Source organism: Bombus bifarius, unplaced genomic scaffold (assembly GCF_011952205.1).
Source record: "Bombus bifarius isolate JDL3187 unplaced genomic scaffold, Bbif_JDL3187 scf7180000008199, whole genome shotgun sequence".
Taxonomy (NCBI): domain Eukaryota; kingdom Metazoa; phylum Arthropoda; class Insecta; order Hymenoptera; family Apidae; genus Bombus; species Bombus bifarius.
Genome location: NW_022884505.1, coordinates 560,049 through 579,497, shown reverse-complemented (window position 1 = coordinate 579,497; position 19,449 = coordinate 560,049). Strand labels below are relative to the sequence as shown.

General features: G+C 27.2%; 3 protein-coding genes across 7 annotated transcripts; 1 reads left to right on the top strand and 2 right to left on the bottom strand.

Moving 5' to 3' along the window:
• Nucleotides 1-1,717: 1,717 nt before the first annotated feature.
• On the bottom strand, nt 1,718-7,391 carry LOC117210126 (serine/threonine-protein kinase STK11). 2 transcript variants are annotated; one of them, XM_033452843.1, is made up of 6 exons: nt 6,856-7,199; nt 6,172-6,292; nt 5,545-5,730; nt 5,263-5,399; nt 4,775-5,118; nt 1,718-3,762 (listed from the first exon to the last, which is right to left on the bottom strand). In XM_033452843.1, exons 1-6 carry the CDS (start codon nt 7,197-7,199, stop codon nt 3,602-3,604), a joined length of 1,293 nt encoding a protein of 430 aa, XP_033308734.1. In that variant the 3' UTR covers nt 1,718-3,601. The 2 variants fall into 2 exon arrangements, with proteins under 2 accessions (XP_033308734.1, XP_033308735.1); XM_033452844.1 differs by lacking the exon at nt 1,718-3,762 and adding an exon at nt 4,085-4,210 and having other exon boundaries at nt 6,856-7,391.
• Nucleotides 7,392-8,573: 1,182 nt separating this feature from the next.
• Nucleotides 8,574-10,583, bottom strand: LOC117210134 (zinc transporter ZIP9). 2 transcript variants are annotated; one of them, XM_033452857.1, is made up of 5 exons: nt 10,191-10,583; nt 9,918-10,044; nt 9,440-9,666; nt 9,206-9,340; nt 8,574-9,112 (listed from the first exon to the last, which is right to left on the bottom strand). In XM_033452857.1, exons 1-5 carry the CDS (start codon nt 10,284-10,286, stop codon nt 8,861-8,863), a joined length of 837 nt encoding a protein of 278 aa, XP_033308748.1. In that variant the 5' UTR covers nt 10,287-10,583; the 3' UTR covers nt 8,574-8,860. The 2 variants fall into 2 exon arrangements, with proteins under 2 accessions (XP_033308748.1, XP_033308749.1); XM_033452858.1 differs by having other exon boundaries at nt 9,918-10,097; nt 10,191-10,579.
• Nucleotides 10,584-11,119: 536 nt separating this feature from the next.
• LOC117210114 (serine/threonine-protein kinase SIK3-like) lies at nt 11,120-19,400 on the top strand. Of its 3 annotated transcripts, none has more exons than XM_033452801.1 (13): nt 11,120-11,318; nt 12,066-12,362; nt 12,481-12,651; nt 12,729-12,852; nt 12,944-13,064; nt 13,144-13,381; nt 13,458-13,782; nt 13,854-13,987; nt 14,074-14,233; nt 14,757-14,888; nt 15,069-15,287; nt 15,376-15,572; nt 15,722-19,400. In XM_033452801.1, the coding sequence occupies exons 1-13, from the start codon at nt 11,166-11,168 to the stop codon at nt 16,223-16,225; spliced, it is 2,775 nt and encodes a 924-aa protein (XP_033308692.1). In that variant the 5' UTR covers nt 11,120-11,165; the 3' UTR covers nt 16,226-19,400. The 3 variants fall into 3 exon arrangements, with proteins under 3 accessions (XP_033308692.1, XP_033308691.1, XP_033308693.1); XM_033452800.1 differs by having other exon boundaries at nt 15,066-15,287; XM_033452802.1 differs by lacking the exon at nt 14,757-14,888.
• Nucleotides 19,401-19,449: the final 49 nt, after the last annotated feature.

Genomic DNA, 19,449 nt, shown 5'->3' with positions numbered 1-19,449 from the left:
CTTGATAACAACTTGCTTTAAAGTTCCAAAATAATTCCACTAATTTAAAAATATGTAAAATACACAATGTAAAAAGATGCAAATATAATAGCCAAGAAAAATGAAAATTTTCGTTAAGTGATAATACAACTAAATATGTGCAATAGATTATTGCATAAATTTTTAATTTTTAATTTCTTGTAAAAACTAAAAGTTTATTTTACATTTAACGTAATATAATATATAATATCATTCATATATAATTTTATTATATATGAAATGGGCACTATGTGTTATATCTGTGCAGAAATGAAATTTACATGTATCTTTGCAAAAGATAAAGAGAAATGCTTCCTTTAGTTTTAATTTGTTATTATAGTCTACTGTAAAATCAGTTTATATTAGTAACATGTTTTCTAACAATGTTATAGCAATAAACATAATTGTTTATGTATTATCGAAATTTGTTACATGTATTATAAAAATATATTTGTATGCCTTCACTTGTATGTAATGTATATCCATATAACAATCTGCTATGTACTTATTATTACTTTACAGTTTGCTGTATTCTAGTTGTAAATGTATGTATGTATGTATGTATGTATGTGCGTTAGTATTGATGTTTGTAGCATCTACAGTTAATGCCTTTTAGAGATAAACAAAACCATTCCAAGAAATATTTACTTTTTTGCAATTGATAAGAAATATATGAAAAGATGAATATTTTTTATTAATTAAAGTTGAAAACTAATTTGATTTTAGATAAATTCTAAATTAATTTTGAAATTATTGTGCATGTTATAAATAAGTAATTTATTTTGTGCAAGTTATTTAAATAATTTGTTTCATGTTACTTTCTCAGTGTAGTGAAAATGTATTGAATAATTTCATTTAATTTGACATATGTATTTATATACAGTTAAATTGTCTACAAGAAAATCTGTATATCAATATTAAATACTAATAGTTATACTTGATAAATATGTAATGTGAATCATATCTGTGTTAATATATTACAATAATAAATTTACGACATATGTAATATGTGTAAAAGTAAAATAAAATCTGATCGAGTATAGTGATTAAAAATGTTATTATCTATCTACATTTTACCTAATTAGTAATTTATACATAAAAAATAAAACATAATAATAATCATAATGTCGCTCACTTGATATTACTCTTATTTTGTTTTGATAGTTTGTATACAAATATGATTATATTACAATTAAAAATTACAAACTATGTAATTACATTAGTGTATATAATTGTGCAATAATTTTTAATTTTTATACTGATCGGTTTTTAAATATGCATACAGTATGTTATAATAATACAGCTTAAATTTTTCATGCAATTCTTCATTGCATTGGGCCTGTTTCGCGTTATATTTATTATTCTTATTTACAAATTTTATTTCATTTGTATTAATAATTAAAATTATGATGATATCTACTATTTAATTCAAATTATTTACGTTAGAAATATTAAAAATTATATTAAAAATCAATAGTAACAAATTATATTTGTTATAAAAACTATTTTATTCAAATTTTATTATAGCATGATAATTAAACATGTTAAAAGATCACTCCATTAATTTTAATAGTTCTTTTTAACCTTTTAGTTACAACTTTGTATTAATATTTGAGGAAAAAAGAAGTTTACAATTGAAAAAAATATTGGGGGACATTATATACTACTGATATATAAAAATAGTACACATATATTTTCATGTATATGTCCTTTTTTTGTTAAATTTACTATCAGTTTTGTTAATTTTATTTTGCATATTACTAAATTTGAAAAATATAAGTAAAATAACAAATATTCAATCAAAGGTAATTAACAAAGCAGTATCCAAACTTGATGTCATCAATATTCCCTATTTTCCCATAAAGTTATCATACACTTCTTATCTAATACCTCATATTCTTTAAAGTAACACATACAATAAATTTTACAATAAACAGTTTTTAACCAGAAAAGCAAGATTTGATTATCACATAAACTTGATATGAGCTCCTACTTCTTAATTATTATTTCGTTCATTCTTTACGTAACTAAAAATAATTATAATTCTTTATTGTTTATAATATGTACAATCATAAAAAGTATAACCATTTTCCATGTGCTTTCAGTGCTTGGCAGTATTTAGGCACCTTAATTCCGTCAAGGAAAGAGAGAAAGAGAATAATTTATGATTTTATTTTTGTATAAATTGCGCAGGCGAAATAAGCATATTTAAAATAACATCGATATCGATATCGTTGATCTTCGCTTATTCTAAAAAGAATATTTCTTATTCCTGCAATAAAATTTTTGTTAATATTTCTTTCTTGAAATAAATAATTCTATTGTGGAAGCGTATTAGATACATAATATATCTAAACGTCGAAATGGTCGTATATCTTTTAACTGTTACATTTACAATTCGTACTTGAAATATATGTATGTATGTGTTCCTGTACAAAGATTTTATACACGCCAAATTTATCACACCCCATTGGCAATACTTGGTGTAATATTTAAAGCATGAATATGGAATATTTAGTACAAAATTTAAAAGTAGACATATAAATCAACAATGTTGTATTTATCCTTAATGATACTCAAGTACGCTTTAATAATATCTATTATAAGTATGTGTGAAACAATCCTCAATATTCTTGTATTATAGAAGAATCGATGTTTTATATTAAGTCATGTTACAAGAATTGCGTTAAGTGTTCATAAGTCATCTCACGATGATAATACTATAATATATATGCAGTCTACAAACACAGATCATATTTTCTAAATAACAATTATATATAAAATATTTTTAACATGTACATATATTGGAGGAAAGTTTCAATGTCGATTTAAAACAATATTTGTGACATATGTTTGATATTAGTCAGCACCAAATATTCTCTTTGTATGCTCGAATAACCTTATCCCCCATTATAACATCGGTCATAAAGTTTTTATATTACAAATAGTTTGTTGATGCATTATATAAATAAGCTTGTTTAATAAACAAAAGTTTCTGCTTTCCACTGAAAAGATAAAAACGAGTACAAACTCTTACAACGTCAAAGTTAGTAAAAAAACTCACACATATTCCTTTCAGAGTAACACGCTTTTTTTAATTTATAAAATGTGAGAGTAATAGAACAATAGCAAAATGATGATTGTGAAAAGGATACTAAAAATAATTTTATAATTTTCTCTGTGTTGCCTTTTAAATCTTTTTATCGCCTAAGTTAATAAAAAAAAAAAAGAAAGAAATTGTACAAAAAAGACGTTTAACAACAGATATCCTTAATAATTGTAACTTCATTATGGCACATGAAAGAAAATCACTTTATTTGGATGTCGAGTCACTAACCTCATAATTAATAGATCATAATGAATTATCTACTATGACTATTTAATATTAATATCACAAATGTTTACATTTTCAATGTTTTTGAATTAGTTCAAATTTCATACTCAATTCGAGCTGTAGCTGGGTCGTTATTCTAGCACGGTTCAGCATTTATTAAATTTTCAGTCATCTCCATTGCAGAGAAACTTTGTATCTGACATAGTCAGGAAAATATATAATAAAAGATAAGCATGGTAATGAGTCAAATCACGATGGCTTACAAGACGGAAATTTCTTAACGTTAATACATGAAATTGGTTTGCGCCATCGCCGTTTACTTTGATGTGAATTTGGTTTGCTGTTGTGACTATTCCAAGTAGTTTTTTGGTCTTCACTAATTTTGTCCATTTCTTGAAGCCGTTTTTCTTCTGGACAAAAAAAAAAGACAAACTTATTTAGTAGTTGTTTATAAATTTATATTATGAGGGTTAATTTTATTTTTTTTTTAATGTATATAATATAATAACTATAGTTAATCGTGCAATATACAAAACAAGTCATCATTGCAATAGTTATAATATTACTACACACAGTTTAAAATATGCATGACACATTGCAAAAGCTAATACATAGAACTATTCGAAAACATTGTTGAGTTAAAGATTTTAATTCCATAATTAATTTATATATAACTTTAGATGTTACAAAAGGCATAGGGGCAAAACAGGGTATACACTATATAGAGAGTACCCGTTTTTGTCAGCTCGCAACATCATAGGTAGATATAAGCGTGTCATTGTTACAGAATGGTGCATGTCTTTGATAAGAATACTAGTAGTCGATTTGAAAAAGATTGTTCAGTATTCCGTTTAGAATCTGAAAAGCAAAAGCTGTATTTTATTCAAGTGTTTATGTACTTTTATTATAATTATAATTTGTATAAATATATATTCTCTTTAATGATAATTGTTTTCTAATAATGTATATAAAAAAGATAGATAAGTTTTTGACCAACTTTTAATAACAATTTCCTTTGTCTTCAATTTAAAATAATCTATACAAATTATGCAAGACATCTTAATTTATAAATAAATATGTACAAATACTACGCTAATTCTGTTAAAATACAGTTATAGAATGTTTGTATTAGATAAAATTATTAATTCAATTATAAAATAATATAATTAACAAATCGTTGCATAAATGCTACTTATGAACTGTAATGTATTATACCACAAATGTACTAACATCTAGTTTGTATATTTCTTATTGGTGTCTTTATACATGCAGATTTTATCTTACCTTTCTGTTAGTTGTGAGAATACAAATTAATATCAAATATTATCGCAACAAAAATTTAAGCTTTAATACATAAATACAATAACACATAGCACAATGCAAAAAATCTAACTAAAAAGAAAAAAGAATAAAAATACATACCATTTAGCTGATGTTCGGTATAATACGTAGGATTGTCGTCACCTCCGTAATGATACTCCATCAGGTACGGTAGTACGGTCATGCTGTGCCATTTATGTCCTTTAAGAGGAGGTATAGGCACTTCTTCTTGCGTTTTAGGATGCCTGCATATAGTCCATGGGTGTTTTTTAACTTGTTGCAAAGTAAATCTTTTATCTGCGTCTTTCTGCAGCATTCCTTGTATAAGAGATTTTAGTGGCTCTTCTACTTCTTCAGGTATAGTATATTCACCTTTTCCTATATTTTCATATAATTTATAAATATTATCGCCTTGAAAAGGATATTGACCTGTAGTTATATTGTACCTATAAAATATTTATAATCTTATTAAAAAGTGTTTGCTAAATCCCCTTATATTATATTTTATGAAAAATAGAATTTGATTTGTAAATATAACTTATTTTAACACAACAAGTAAATAAATATAACTTATAGAAAAGTATACTTACAATGTAACTCCACTGCTCCATATATCTACTTTAAAACCAGAAAATGTTTCACAGCCATTTGCAATTTCAGGAGGCTGAAATGCTGGTGATCCTTGTCCCATTTTACATGTATCATCTTCAGAAAACATATCTAATGCCTAATAAAAACGTAAAAAATTGTACAATGTAATCTTTTAGTTTATGATCTATTCTATTAACACAAACTTTAACTTTATTAATTTGGAACACTTGAATTTAAATATTACATTAGTATAATAAAAAAAAAATAAGTTAAATATATACCTCTGCAACTCCAAAATCACTAATCTTCAATGTGCCATCTAATGCTAATAATAAATTCCCTGGTTTTATATCTTTATGTACTATCCCTTTGCTGTAGAGGTATTCTAAACCATCCAGTAACTGACAGAAATAGTCATGTGCTTGCCAAATTGGAAGCTTCTTAAGAGGTGTGCTTCCCAACATATCCTGCAAAAAATCTAATAAATAGAAATCTAATTGTTGTTAATTCCATGCAGGTTTTTATTATACATAAAATAACAGATTTTAAAGTGTAAAAAGCTATTATACTAAATTACAAAAATTATATCATATGGAGTTAATTAGATTAAAATATTAATTTTGTTATATATACTGTCTATTGATACATATTACATTAAAAAATTAATTTTAAAACTATATCTTTTACTCTTATACTGAATATATAAGATAAATCAGTTTTAAATATTTTTATAATATATAGTAAAAAATTTTTCAAATGTTTATAAAAGCACTACAAATATATAGAAATGTTGAATTAATTATCACACAGGTTGCACTAAAACTTTAAACACAATCAAACATCAATGTATAGAGGCATATGTGTATAACACATTCTAAAATAAACCATGTAAGGCTTTTGAACTTTACCTGTAATCCACATACACAAAATTCCATAACTAGGTACATCTTCTCCTTTTCATCATTATATAAAACATCTACAAGGTTAATTACATTCTTATGTTTTAATATCCTTAATAGTCTTATTTCCCTGTTAATGAATGTGAATAAATAGTATTTAGAATTCTAGAAAGTAATCATATATATGTCTTAAAAGATATATATTACTTTTATGTATCAACGTAGCCTTCTTTTCTAAGGTATTGTATAAATTATAAATTGTCAGTAAATATTTATGATTTCTAACATTGTGTTTTTTAAATAAACTACATTAAGAATAATAATACACACATAAATTTTAATTTTATTGTATATACTAAAATAATTGTTATAAGTTTTATAATGTTATGTAATGTTACATTAAACTTTTAACGATTCTAATAATGTAAATGTTTACATTACGTGTATTATTCTATTTTGTACATTCATTCTTGTTGGATTAATATGAATATCATACGAGTAAATATTGCTCTTTCTTTATGTTTTGTACAAATAATAAAAAATAAGATTTAATATAACAGAAATCATGTGGTATCATATCTACAAAATTCAACAGATTGACTGCATAGTATTAGCAATTAAAAATTGTTTTAATCGATTTTATTTCATGAATAAATAAGATATAAAGGAAATATTAAAATTTTTTAATCGTACCGTTGAACGTTAAGCTCTCCATTTGGGATTCTACGAAGTTTCTTCCTTTTCAAGATTTTCACGGCTCTTCGACAAAGTGTCTCTGAGTCCAACACTTCTTTCACCTTTCCGTAACTACCTTCACCAAGAACATCACCCATAACATATTTACCGATAAATTTACATTTTTTCTTTTTTTCTTCGTATATAATCTGATCTGAATCCACCCTATGGAAGAACATGTTGATCTCATCCAAATCATAGTTCGGATCATCATTGATCCACGTGACTGGCTCGATATCCCGAAATATTTCATTGTTAATTTCTTCTTCGTCTGGGTCACATATTGTGATCCTATTGTCCATTTTTCACAATGCTAATTGGACTAAAGTTACTGAAAACCACGCAACTTTAACCTAAAACACGACCGGCACCACCATTGTTGTGAATTACAGCTGTGTGTTCCACCACGGCTTGTGATAATAAAGGACACGATCGTCATCCCAGTTTCGGAACAGCATGTACTTACATACTAACTATACTAGCGCTTAAATTCGAAATATTACTTTCGCACCTGAAAATATACAGTGGCTACAAGAAATATTAACACATGTTCTTATTTTCCAATGAAGCGTTTTTTAATCGAGTTCTACATTTTGTTTTCATAGTATTAAATTTTTGTAACCATATGAAAATATGTACTATTAAATGGTACGAAATTTTATATACTTGGATTAGATTAATTAGTGTGTAGGTACTATAATCAGGTACTAAATACTGGGGTATATCAATACTTTTTGTAACCTCTGTACAAGTATGTATATTGAATTGTATTATATTTTGTGTTTATACAAATTTTCTTTTTGCTTGTTTATACAGGTATTCTATTCTTTCACTTTAACATATTGACTACCATATGAATTTTATATGCATATTTTGTCTTGGGAGCCATAATAGATTTAAATACATATGTATTTAATTTTATATATATAATTTTTGCAAAATATTTTTAGTATATATACGCACTTTTGTCTGACATCTAAGTCATTCATATTGTTAAATATTTCTTAATCCATGAAATTTATCTTACTTTAATTATACCAAAAAATTGAGCAATGTGAGTTATTGATGACACACTATAGTTGTCAACGGATCAAAGCAAAAGTACTGAAAGATACAAAAAAATTTTAATTTAATGTTAGCAACTTAGACTAGTAAAAAGAAATGTATTGCATAAAGATATATATATTTGTATGTCAGATGTTATATTTATTTAAATATTCTTGTAGTATTCTTATAAATAAATGGATTGATATAACAACAATTTTTTAAAATTATTTCAATCTATCCTTATAAAATAATGTATATTTTGATAAGAATCAGATAATTTACGGTCCCAAAATCTCATGAGTATAAAGAACTTCCTACTATGATTTCTTAAAATATTTTATATAAAAATTAAAAATATGGATTTTAATAGATGAAATAAATTAATTGTAGTATGTTATATTATTAATCAGGTACTGCTATGTTACAATATGAAATATATTTCTTAAAACATATCTTTTATAGTATAAACAATAGAATAAAACTTTAAAAGTATAATACAAAAAAGTTTTATAGTATAATCAATATGGAGCAATAAAAAAGTCCTTTAATTTATTTTTTATATTCAAAGTTCCATTTACTAATAAATAACATTTATGAAGTTTCATTGGAAAATGAAAACTTGATAGAAATGTTTTTTGCGTTATTTTATATAACTCTGTGTCTTACTCTTTTATCTTTAAATTTATACAAATATATAATAATATGATATGCCCTTTCTACAATTATGTACAGTACATAAAAGTATATCTCTTGATTATTATTGAAACAGGTGTCTGAATTGACGAACTTTCCAGTTGTCACTTCATGATTTTATATAAAAATCATGGAATATATTAAAATATTATACCTTTTAATGAGAGGGACATTTTATATTACACATAGTGAAAAAAAGATGTATTTTTTGTATGATATTTTGTCAATGATGATGACCAGTCGTAATTAATGCAGGTAAAAGGGAGCCCAATACTAAAACTAATATTTCTTTAACTTTTAGTCCAGAAGAAGACACTGCAACATTTTCGGCAGTTGGTAGATGTGTATAGTTGCCACTATTTCTTGTCATTAGTTCTGGTAAAACATGTACTGTTGCAACATATAGGAATGTACCTGCACTAAATAACATTGCTACTCCAGTTGCATTAACATTACTAAGTGTTTCTTTCCCTTCCTAAAAATATATATAAGTATATCAATTTTACATTAATGTTCCGAGAATATATATTAAGGATTCATTTCATTATTTAATCTTAAAACAATTTACCTTCCCAATACCAAAATATGTTACAAGAGCAAGACAAGGTGCAGCTAAAGAAAATACTAAAAGATGTCTACCAATTTTTTTTCTATCTACTCCCTCATGTAGTAAAAATGATACCAGACCAAATGCAGCAGGTGCCTGTAAAAAATACCTGAGTTATTTATTTAACACTTACTACATATATTTTTAACATTCTTCTTCTTAGATACGGAAAACTACTTAATTTATTTTGTTTACCTTATGTAACATTATTGCTAAAAAAACAATTAATTCTACATCAGCCTGTGATGTAGTTGCAGCAGCTCCTAATGCTACTCCATCAGCTGCTGCATGAACTACGAGACCTAAGGTGGCAGTGACACTCCTTTCTCTTACTCCACTTCTTCTAGCTGAACATTGATCAATCAGTAGCATAAATACAAAACCAAGTATTAAACTAATACCTATTAAGGAGTGAGGATCACCTAAAAAGTGGAGGTCAAAAATATTAAGTTTTACTGAAATAATATCAAATTACATCTAAAGGGATTTCAAGTATTTTAATTGGCTGTATATATAGTTTTTTATATAAAACTAAAATACAAAATATGAAAAATATTTCTGTTCATTACAAATATAAATATTAATATCTTATATTATAAAAAAGATACAAAATATGTATGTTTATCATATATAAAAAACTATTTCATTATAAATATTATAGTGAAATACTAACTGTGAACTCCTTGATCACTATTGCTTCCATCAGTAAACAATGCTCTTATACCTTCAGGTATAATCACAGCTAGCGCAGTGCCTACAAGAAGTCCAGCACCAAGTATCGAAACCAGTTGTAATTTATCCTAGAAAGATTAAAGGTTCATGATGTTCATGATCATGGGGTTCTTTGTAGAATCTGTAATCAGTAGTTTAAGTATATGACAATCACAGAAAATGATAGATAAAAAAATTGTTCTTTTCATCTATCGTCAAATGAAAAGGACATTACCTCAGATAAATTCATGACTAATGGCAAGGATCCAGCTATACAGGAACCGACTAACATTACCAGTGAAAGCATCCATAGTATTGTACTTTCTTCCATTTTCTAAGATGTATTTTTTGAATAAATGAAAGATATTTACTTCATCGAATTAATACTTTCCCATTGCCATTTAATATTAAGTTATCAGTTCTATTGTACCTGCTAAAACAATTCAATTTTTTTTCTATAACATTCTAACTAAAATACCATTTCTGACAGCGTTTAACAATCTGTTTTCGTCTACGTAGCAGTTTCGCGGTGAATACTGTGATTATAGCAACGACATAGAAGTGAAGAAGTTAGATGAAAATAGAATATGTTATAATGAAAAGTTTTCATCGAAGATTCATTTCCCTGAAAATATTAATATTTAATATATTTCTGTCATATTTGAGAAACTACTTAAAAGTAAAATGAATGCTTAATGAAAAATCTATTAGTTTATTTAAGAAACAAGCGACAGTTTTTTATGTTTCATATATGTAAAGATGTTTTACATGTATGTATACAAACTAAGGATGATACATTCAATGCTCTGTGAACTTAAAAAAAAAGGATCAACGAACTCAAATCTATATATTTCTATTTATTAATTTTCATGAATAATATTTACTTGCATAGATGGCGTATAAGGATTTATCTCATAACTCCGTAAAAAAAGTAAACAAACAATGCATATAATCAATAACTATAGATAATTCATGAACCCTTCTTACAGATTTCATTTATTCTATCCTATAAATCATTTTTATACGAAACATCGTTTTAGGATTTTTTTTTCGCAATTGATAATAATACTTGATTTCTTTTGATTTTTTAATTTGAATTATTTTACTAGATGGCAGAAGTGTCGATTAGCCGTAGCACCCCTAGCGGAAATATTAATGTACTAAACAGTAAATGATTGGTAACGAGTTGAGCGAGACAAGTGATTAAAAAATGGCATCCGCGACGACGTCGCACAATGAAGTTTCGCAAGAATTTTCTGTCAACAAACTTATTCGTGTCGGTTATTACGAATTGGAAAAGACTATTGGCAAGGGAAATTTTGCCGTTGTTAAAATGGCCACCCACGTTGTGACTAAATCGAAGGTAAGTCCATTGTTAACGCATTTTTCTCACAAACACGAACACCCGTCATTTTGTCGTTATATCTTTGGATAACGGCATGGACATATAAATTATATCATATTTTACGCATCATAAAAGCTTTCTATGTAATAACAATGTGTCAAAACACGAAGAGAGCTAATAACTTGAAAGAATGTTTCGCGAACCTATGTTACCAACAGATACTATTACATCGATTGAAATATGTTCGTTGGATGTTTTTTCAAATCATTATTAATGATAATAGATTGGATATCATTGAAAAGTAAAAATAAAAATACCGTCAATTAATGTTCATATAGAAATTTATTGATTCGATATGTATTGATTCTATATGATCCTATGCATGTAGTATTTTTTTTTAATTTGCATTCATTTGTCTTGTTTTTCCTCTTTTTATGTTTTCCTGTTTTCATGTAGTAATTAAATCAAATATATTACATTACTACAATTTTATATATTAATTTTCTGGTACTGCAATGCAATTAATTTTTATAATTAAATACGAATTATATAAAAAATACATCTCTTTTTTAATGATCTTTTATGTGCTTTGAAAAATTTGTAAACATTTTGTGTTAATAGATGATATATATTACTAATGATCATGTTGTGTTTTAAGTTTTTTAAAATAACAAAATATCAAATTAAACTGAACACATTAAACGTTACTTGTTCGTGATATTTCTTAACAGTCATAAATTCGTAATATGTATATTTCTGTTATAGGTTGCTATCAAAATAATAGATAAAACAAAATTAAATGAAGAAAATCTAGCAAAAATTTTTCGTGAAGTACATATAATGAAACGATTAAGGCATCCACATATTATAAGATTGTACCAAGTAATGGAAACAGAGAAAATGATATATTTAGTTACTGAATATGCTCCAGGAGGAGAAATATTTGATCACCTTGTACGGAATGGAAGAATGCCAGAACCAGAAGCAAGAAGAATTTTTCGTCAAATTGTTCTTGCTGTTCGTTACCTTCATCAACAGAGAGTTGTTCATCGAGATCTTAAGGTTTAAATGCAAAAAAATTTATTTTTAAAATATTTCAAAAATTTATGAAAAATTCAAAAAAATGAAAAAATTGTTGGTATTTGTATATAACATAACTATGTATATATTATTATTTTAGGCTGAGAATTTACTACTTGATGCAGACAATAATATAAAACTTGCAGACTTTGGATTTAGTAACGAATATACTCCAGGTGTCCCACTTAGCACCTGGTGTGGGTCCCCACCATATGCTGCTCCAGAAATTTTTGAAGGAAAGCACTATGATGGTCCAAGGGCTGATGTATGGGTATGTCATATTATTATTACAATGTATTAAAATAACAAAAAATTCTTATAATTTAAATATTTCATCTGTAATTATAGAGCCTAGGTGTTGTTTTGTATGTGTTGGTTTGTGGTGCATTACCATTTGATGGACCCACAATGCAACTACTACGTTCTGTAGTAATCTCAGGGAAATTCAGAATACCATTTTTTATGTCTGCAGGTAAATGTACAAATTTATATAATTTTAACATATTGTACTCCATTATGTGTTTTAAATATATACATTTGACAAATATATCAATTTTTTCTAGAATGTGAGAAACTGATTAGACATATGTTGGTAGTAGAACCAGAACGACGTTTAAGTATTTCACAAATTTTAGCACACTCTTGGATGGGTGGAGATGGTACAACAGAACCTGAACCAGGAGGGTAATATATAAATATTAATAAAATACGTACAATAAATATATGAAAGAGGTATTTTATTTATTTTAATATATGTTCTCAGGTGTAATCCTGAAAATGTGCCACCACAATTAAATCAGGTAGTGATAGAAAATATGTTAAGATTACCAGGGCTTAGTCCAGAAACATTGTTAAAAGCAGTTCAAGGAAATGCTTTTGACCATGTGTCAGCAATATATAATCTTCTTGTTGACCGATTAGAACCAACAATGCCTAGTTTACCTAGTATTCAAAGTATACCAGGAGATTATGCTCCTGATGGAGCACATCAGTTAGAAAAGGTAAATATTGCATTTTATCCTGTTATCTAGCAGCATGTATTTCAAAATCATATTCTTCTTCTTTGCTGTTCAAAAGTTTGGTGATACAGAAGCAGAAACAGAAGAAAGAAGTGGATTGCAACTTACACCTGGCACACCTTATCACACAACAAGAAGACACACAGTTGGACCTGGTGATACAGCTCATCAGCCACCAACATCATATCCTTATAACTATAACCATACTACAGGCGATCCTGCATTACGACTCCTTCCTATATTACAGTATAATAATACTGATCCTCAAGTGTTACCTCATACAAATCTACCCTTAAACCTTCCTTTAGTACAACATCAACCTCCTCAAAACTTCCAAATCAAAGATCAACATTTATTAAAGCCTCCTCCTGTGATGGGAGCAAGTAAGTAATATATACTACAATTTATTTTAATAAATCATTTCACTTTTTAATAAACATTTTATTAATTATAGCGGGGAGTTTTGGAAGAAGAGCTTCGGATGGTGGAGCTAATCTTCATGTCTTCTATCAACAACATGGCAGCAATTCTGGTGGTACTGAAGATGGAGGATGGAGTCAACCTGGTAGTAGAGAACACTTACAACCTGTAAGAAAAATAAATACTATGACGCTATGAAATATTTATTAAAACATTAGTTTGCAGCACGACTAATTTGTTCATGTTGTATATAGATACAAAGTGGAAGTCCAACTTTGGTACCATGTGCTCAGTCATTAAATGTTGGAGTTAATAGTGGAAATGGTGATGCAAATGGTAATAATAGTGGAAGTGGAAGTGGCGGTAGCGATAGAAGAAGACGAAGTGGTGTTACTGCCGTTATGCAAAGACCAGGTACTGTGGATTATCCTTTTCAGGTATTTGTGTGCACATTATCAATGCACTTTATTACAACATGTTTTATATCACTTCGACGAAAGTTGATTATTATGATTTGCTGTATCAATTAGTTTAAAAGCTTGCTATATTTCTTCATTTCTAAGTTGTAAGTATTATCATGCCTTGTTTATATCTTTGCTTTTGCAATATTTGCATATTGGTATGTATTTTTGTTTCTTTATTTTGACAATAGTATATTGCATGATAAATGTCCTTATGTGACAAAATCTTATATTGTTACTATAAATATTATAATCATTGTGTATTATTTATCACTACTAGTATAATGTTACATACTATATGTAAATATATTTGAATAATAATTTTATTTTAAATTCGTATATAATTTTATTTAAATAATATACATGTGCACTTTATCTGCCATGTACTTCATTATATTTGATTTTATTTTTGATTTTGCATGGTTTTTTGTGTCTACTGCACTACCATGCCTCGTTGGTTGGTAATATGCATGTAGTTATAAATCCGGAAATGGTAATGGAGGTGGAAGCTAGGATGAATAGAGCTTACCTCCCATCACGGCTGTTACCAACACATCTTAGAGGATCTACACATCCTAAGAAGAATCCATTGTATCATACTAGCACTGGTAATTTTTGTGTGGTTTTTTGCGTTTTGTATAAATAGAAAAACGAATTACCATAAGTATTGTATATTCACTGTTAACACATTTACATGCTTATTTATATTGTATCATATATACAAGTGTGTGATTTGTATAATTATAATAATTAAATAATACATTATTTTGTTTTGCTGTTTTTAGTAGGCAACAGAGATTCATATAAGGAACCAAGTACTCATGTTTCTACAGAAAGATATTCTCCTGTTCGAAGAGCATCCGAAGGTTCTGGTCCCCCTGGACCTGGGATTCAGGCACTTCAGCAAGAATATCAACAGTTGCAAAGGTTAGCGTCACCATCACATAGTCCTGCAAGTATTCCTGGATCTCCTGTACATGAAAGAGGGGTAGCAGCAATCACACAAGGTATTTTTAATCTTGTTGTTTGTTGTATGATATATAAAGTCTAAATAGAAAATTTTTAAAACTATAATATAATTCATTTTATTGTTAGGTTTAAGTGGATTAACTACAGCAGCAGTACAGGGCAGCATAGTTCATGGTACTCCAACGCAACCACCTGCAACACCATTAGATTTGAGTCCATTAAGACACCATAGATCACCAGCTACCACACCAGTTAGTTATTCGCCTAGTAACAGTCCAGCTTTGGATATGATTCAAGAAGAACACCCTGTAGAAATACCAAGGGTAAATAAATAACTTTCTTATTGTTAAACTTATTTAACAAATTGTTGCTGAATTATAATTTTCTATATTGAAATATATATATATATATATTATATATGTTATATAATATTCTATTAAAATAGTTATCATATTGTAATTATTTGTTCTAGGTACCACCTCAAATATCTGTAACAGATCTTGGGGGACAAGTAACACTAATTAGTTGTTCACCTTCACCATCTCCATCGCCTGATTCGCTCGAAGATACGTTACCTCATTACAGTCCTCTTCCCAGCTTCATCATCTCTGAACCATGTGACCCATTGAGACCTAGTATTACACGCGGTATCGGTAGGCCACTAAATACGTCAATACCTACAGAAGTTGAAGTTACATTATCTGATGAATCGAGTAGGTTGAATTCAGAAGCTATATTAGGTCGTGTAAAACAAATTATAGATGCAAGAGCCCCTCCAAAAGGATTTGTCTTCTCTAGAGAAGAAGTGAAAGGTGGCGGGCTTAGTTTAGAATACCCAGGTGGTGTTCAAATTGAACTTAGAGTATGTGAATCAGAAGAGAAGGAAGTAAAAGGCATTAAGATGCGAAGAATTAGTGGGGACCAATTACAGTACAGTCAACTTTGTCAGCAGCTGATCTCGTGTATTACTGTTTGACGACAGCCAGCTTATAATATAATGTTTTTCTTATATATTACGTTACATTCCTGGTGCCACACACACCACTCATTACAGTATTGCACATGCATGCTGCATACGTACGAGCGGTACTTTAAGCATACCATTCTTTATATTGATACATTCATATATGTAACATTCAGTGTGCTTCGTTTTTCAAGATTCTTTCTCCTTTTTTGTTTTGATTTATAAATCTGGAAAAGAGGAAATTTTTTAACTTGTGCATAATATGAAGTCAGAACAAAAACATTACAATAATTTTTGGAAGTCTTATTATTAAGACTTTAAAAGATATACAAACATATATGCTTTTACGCAAGCAAGACGATGTTTTGCTACTTCTAAACAACCTAAGTATTAACAACCTGGACGTTTTTCATAAACTTTAATCGTTAATGTACATCACACATCATTCCTTTTTGTAGAATATTTGTCTTCATGTTAGAAGTTTATAGCTAGTAAATTCATATTTTACTGTTCAAATCATCATCAGGTGCCCTTTTTAGCTTAGGTAAAAAGAAAAGCGTCTTTTGTACCGAATTAGATGGCAAAATATAAGCATTTTCATGGTATATATGTCTTTCTAATATGATAGAGATGTTTTATATGGAATTTACTATACTTAATCGATTGCCATTGCAGACAATTTTAATTTCATAATCTATATTCCATGTTTGTAAATATTCGTTTTACAAATACTGCAATCTTTTTCTTTTATGTTATTGAAACTAGAAGAATTGCCTTCTTTTTTCTGGTACAAATATTACTCCGTTGGATAATTTAATTTTAATAGCTAGAGACATATACATAATCTTTTGTATAGTGCAAATACACTATTGTGGTTTGTAGTTCAAAAACTACACAGACTGAGTTACGATTGTATATCTTTTTTTTTTTAAATCGGATATTAACATTTGTTGCAATTTTTAATGATATAATCACAGATTATAAATTTTTGAAAAACAATGAAATATCAGAATAGAATACTTTCCAGTGGTTGCACTTATGGAGCATTTAATTATTGCCATTTAAAAAGAAAAGTATGCAACCTAGCTCTCCTTGTGTAACCAAAGAGTTGAGTTGCTTTTATAGTATCAAATATTGAAGGTACATCTTTTACCCACATTTTAAAAACAAAAGGGAAATATGAACTATAATAACTTCTAGGTAATATTAAATGAAGTTGTAACTAGGCTAGCCCTTTTTTTATCATTATGTTGCAATGAGTAGATAAAAGACATTATATTAGTGTCATATAAGAGAAGTAGAAAATTTAATTCATTTAACATAAACAAAATATTTTTCTAAATTTACTTATTCGTGAACTAAACAAAAGATAATGTGCAGAGAAATGTTTTCTGTGTATAGAACAAAGTACAATGTTTTTTATAGGATACAACTTGTACAGGCTTAATTTTTTTCATTATATTATTAGATGTGTGTTTATTCTCTTTCTGACAAAAATACTTTGACTTAATGTATTTATTTTTTAAATTTATTTATTAGGTTCAATGATGATGTTTAACTCTAGAATGTTTTAAATTCATTACGATTACTTTGTAATAAATACAACACATGTAATTCGACGAATAATTTATATACTATATACAAGTTGTATTCTGTAAGTGAAATTGCAAAACGTTGTATTTCCCGTACTAGTACATCTTTTATTTGAAAATTCCACTTTAAATTATAAATCAATTTATGTTTATTAAAAGTAATAATGCTTTTATGTTTCTGTAAATAATGAAATTTGATGTAAATATATGATATATACTATTTAGAGATCTCTAAAGTATACATTATGTAGGCTATTCTATTTGAGATAACTGTTTTTAATATTTTAATGCATTGAAATATTTGTTAATGTATAATTATTCTTGCAGTATATTTTATTATAAAATCTCTTGTAAAAATGTATATATTAATTTTAGATTCAATTAATATTATGTTGAAAGAATAATCGTGGAATCATTTTCATATTAGATTAAATCAAATTGTAAAGGAGTTTACATATATTCAAATTATATGAATAAATTATTTCATTAGAGTTAGTCAAATCAGAATAGCCTACCAATATTATGTAATGCCCAATTTCCATCGAATAATTAGTAGTTTATTAAGTTTTACCATTTTTAAGTTTTGTTTCTAGATATTCAAATCAAAGTGGGAATCTTGTACATTTGCACTTATATTAGAATTAGATTTATAATGAATATATATCATTAAATGTTATGATATAATTTGATAATTCTTTGAAGATTATTCAAGTTGCAATTTTTTAGTAATATAGATGGTATATTTCATTATAAATCATTTCCGAATAAATCTTCTGAATAATTCTTAATATATTAAGTATTAGATATCTAAAAATATCTACTACACTATATAAATTAAGTATATTGCTAGTACATGAGATAAGCGAGATTACACTCTTAGCATCTATTTGCAAAGATATCTTAAAGCAGTGATTCATTTGTACAAAAATGTTTTTTACCAAATGTTTCAATTTTTTTTCTATATTTTATATAGGGCAGTAATATTATTTGGGTCTTCCTTACAAATTTTGATTTTCTTATGATAATATTGGAATGCATGCTTTTATCCTTGTACATTATGATGTGTTGTCTATATTTTGTAAATTTTGAAATCCGGAATACCAAAATCTAATAATTGAAAACTATATAAATTATATTATTTTAGACATTTTCTGCTATCAGTTAAAATGTACATAATTGTTACGAGAATGTTAAAAAAATACCAAAAAATTTAATAACTAAATATTTTTTATTTTAGCTGAATTTTTAAATATCATGATTAAAAATGCAATTGTGCACAAACAAATTCTATATTGATGGAAAATGGGCAAAAATATTACAATTACGCACAACAGTGAAAGTGTAGATCAACATAATCCAATTTACTGTACATAACACATATACATAATTATTCATTTAGGATACATACTACGTGTATGTATGCAGAAGCAAACTATGTACATTGTAAACATTTGCTATATGGATAGGATACAGATAGTATTTTCTGCTGTCAATTCTTCAACTAAGACTGTGATTTTTAAATATACTAATGGCTAGGTAGATACAATACATATTGATTAAATATGATAAAATAAAAATAAAAGAGATATTCAAGACATGTGCATTTTTAATGTTTCTATTCATTTTGTACAACAATAAACGTAT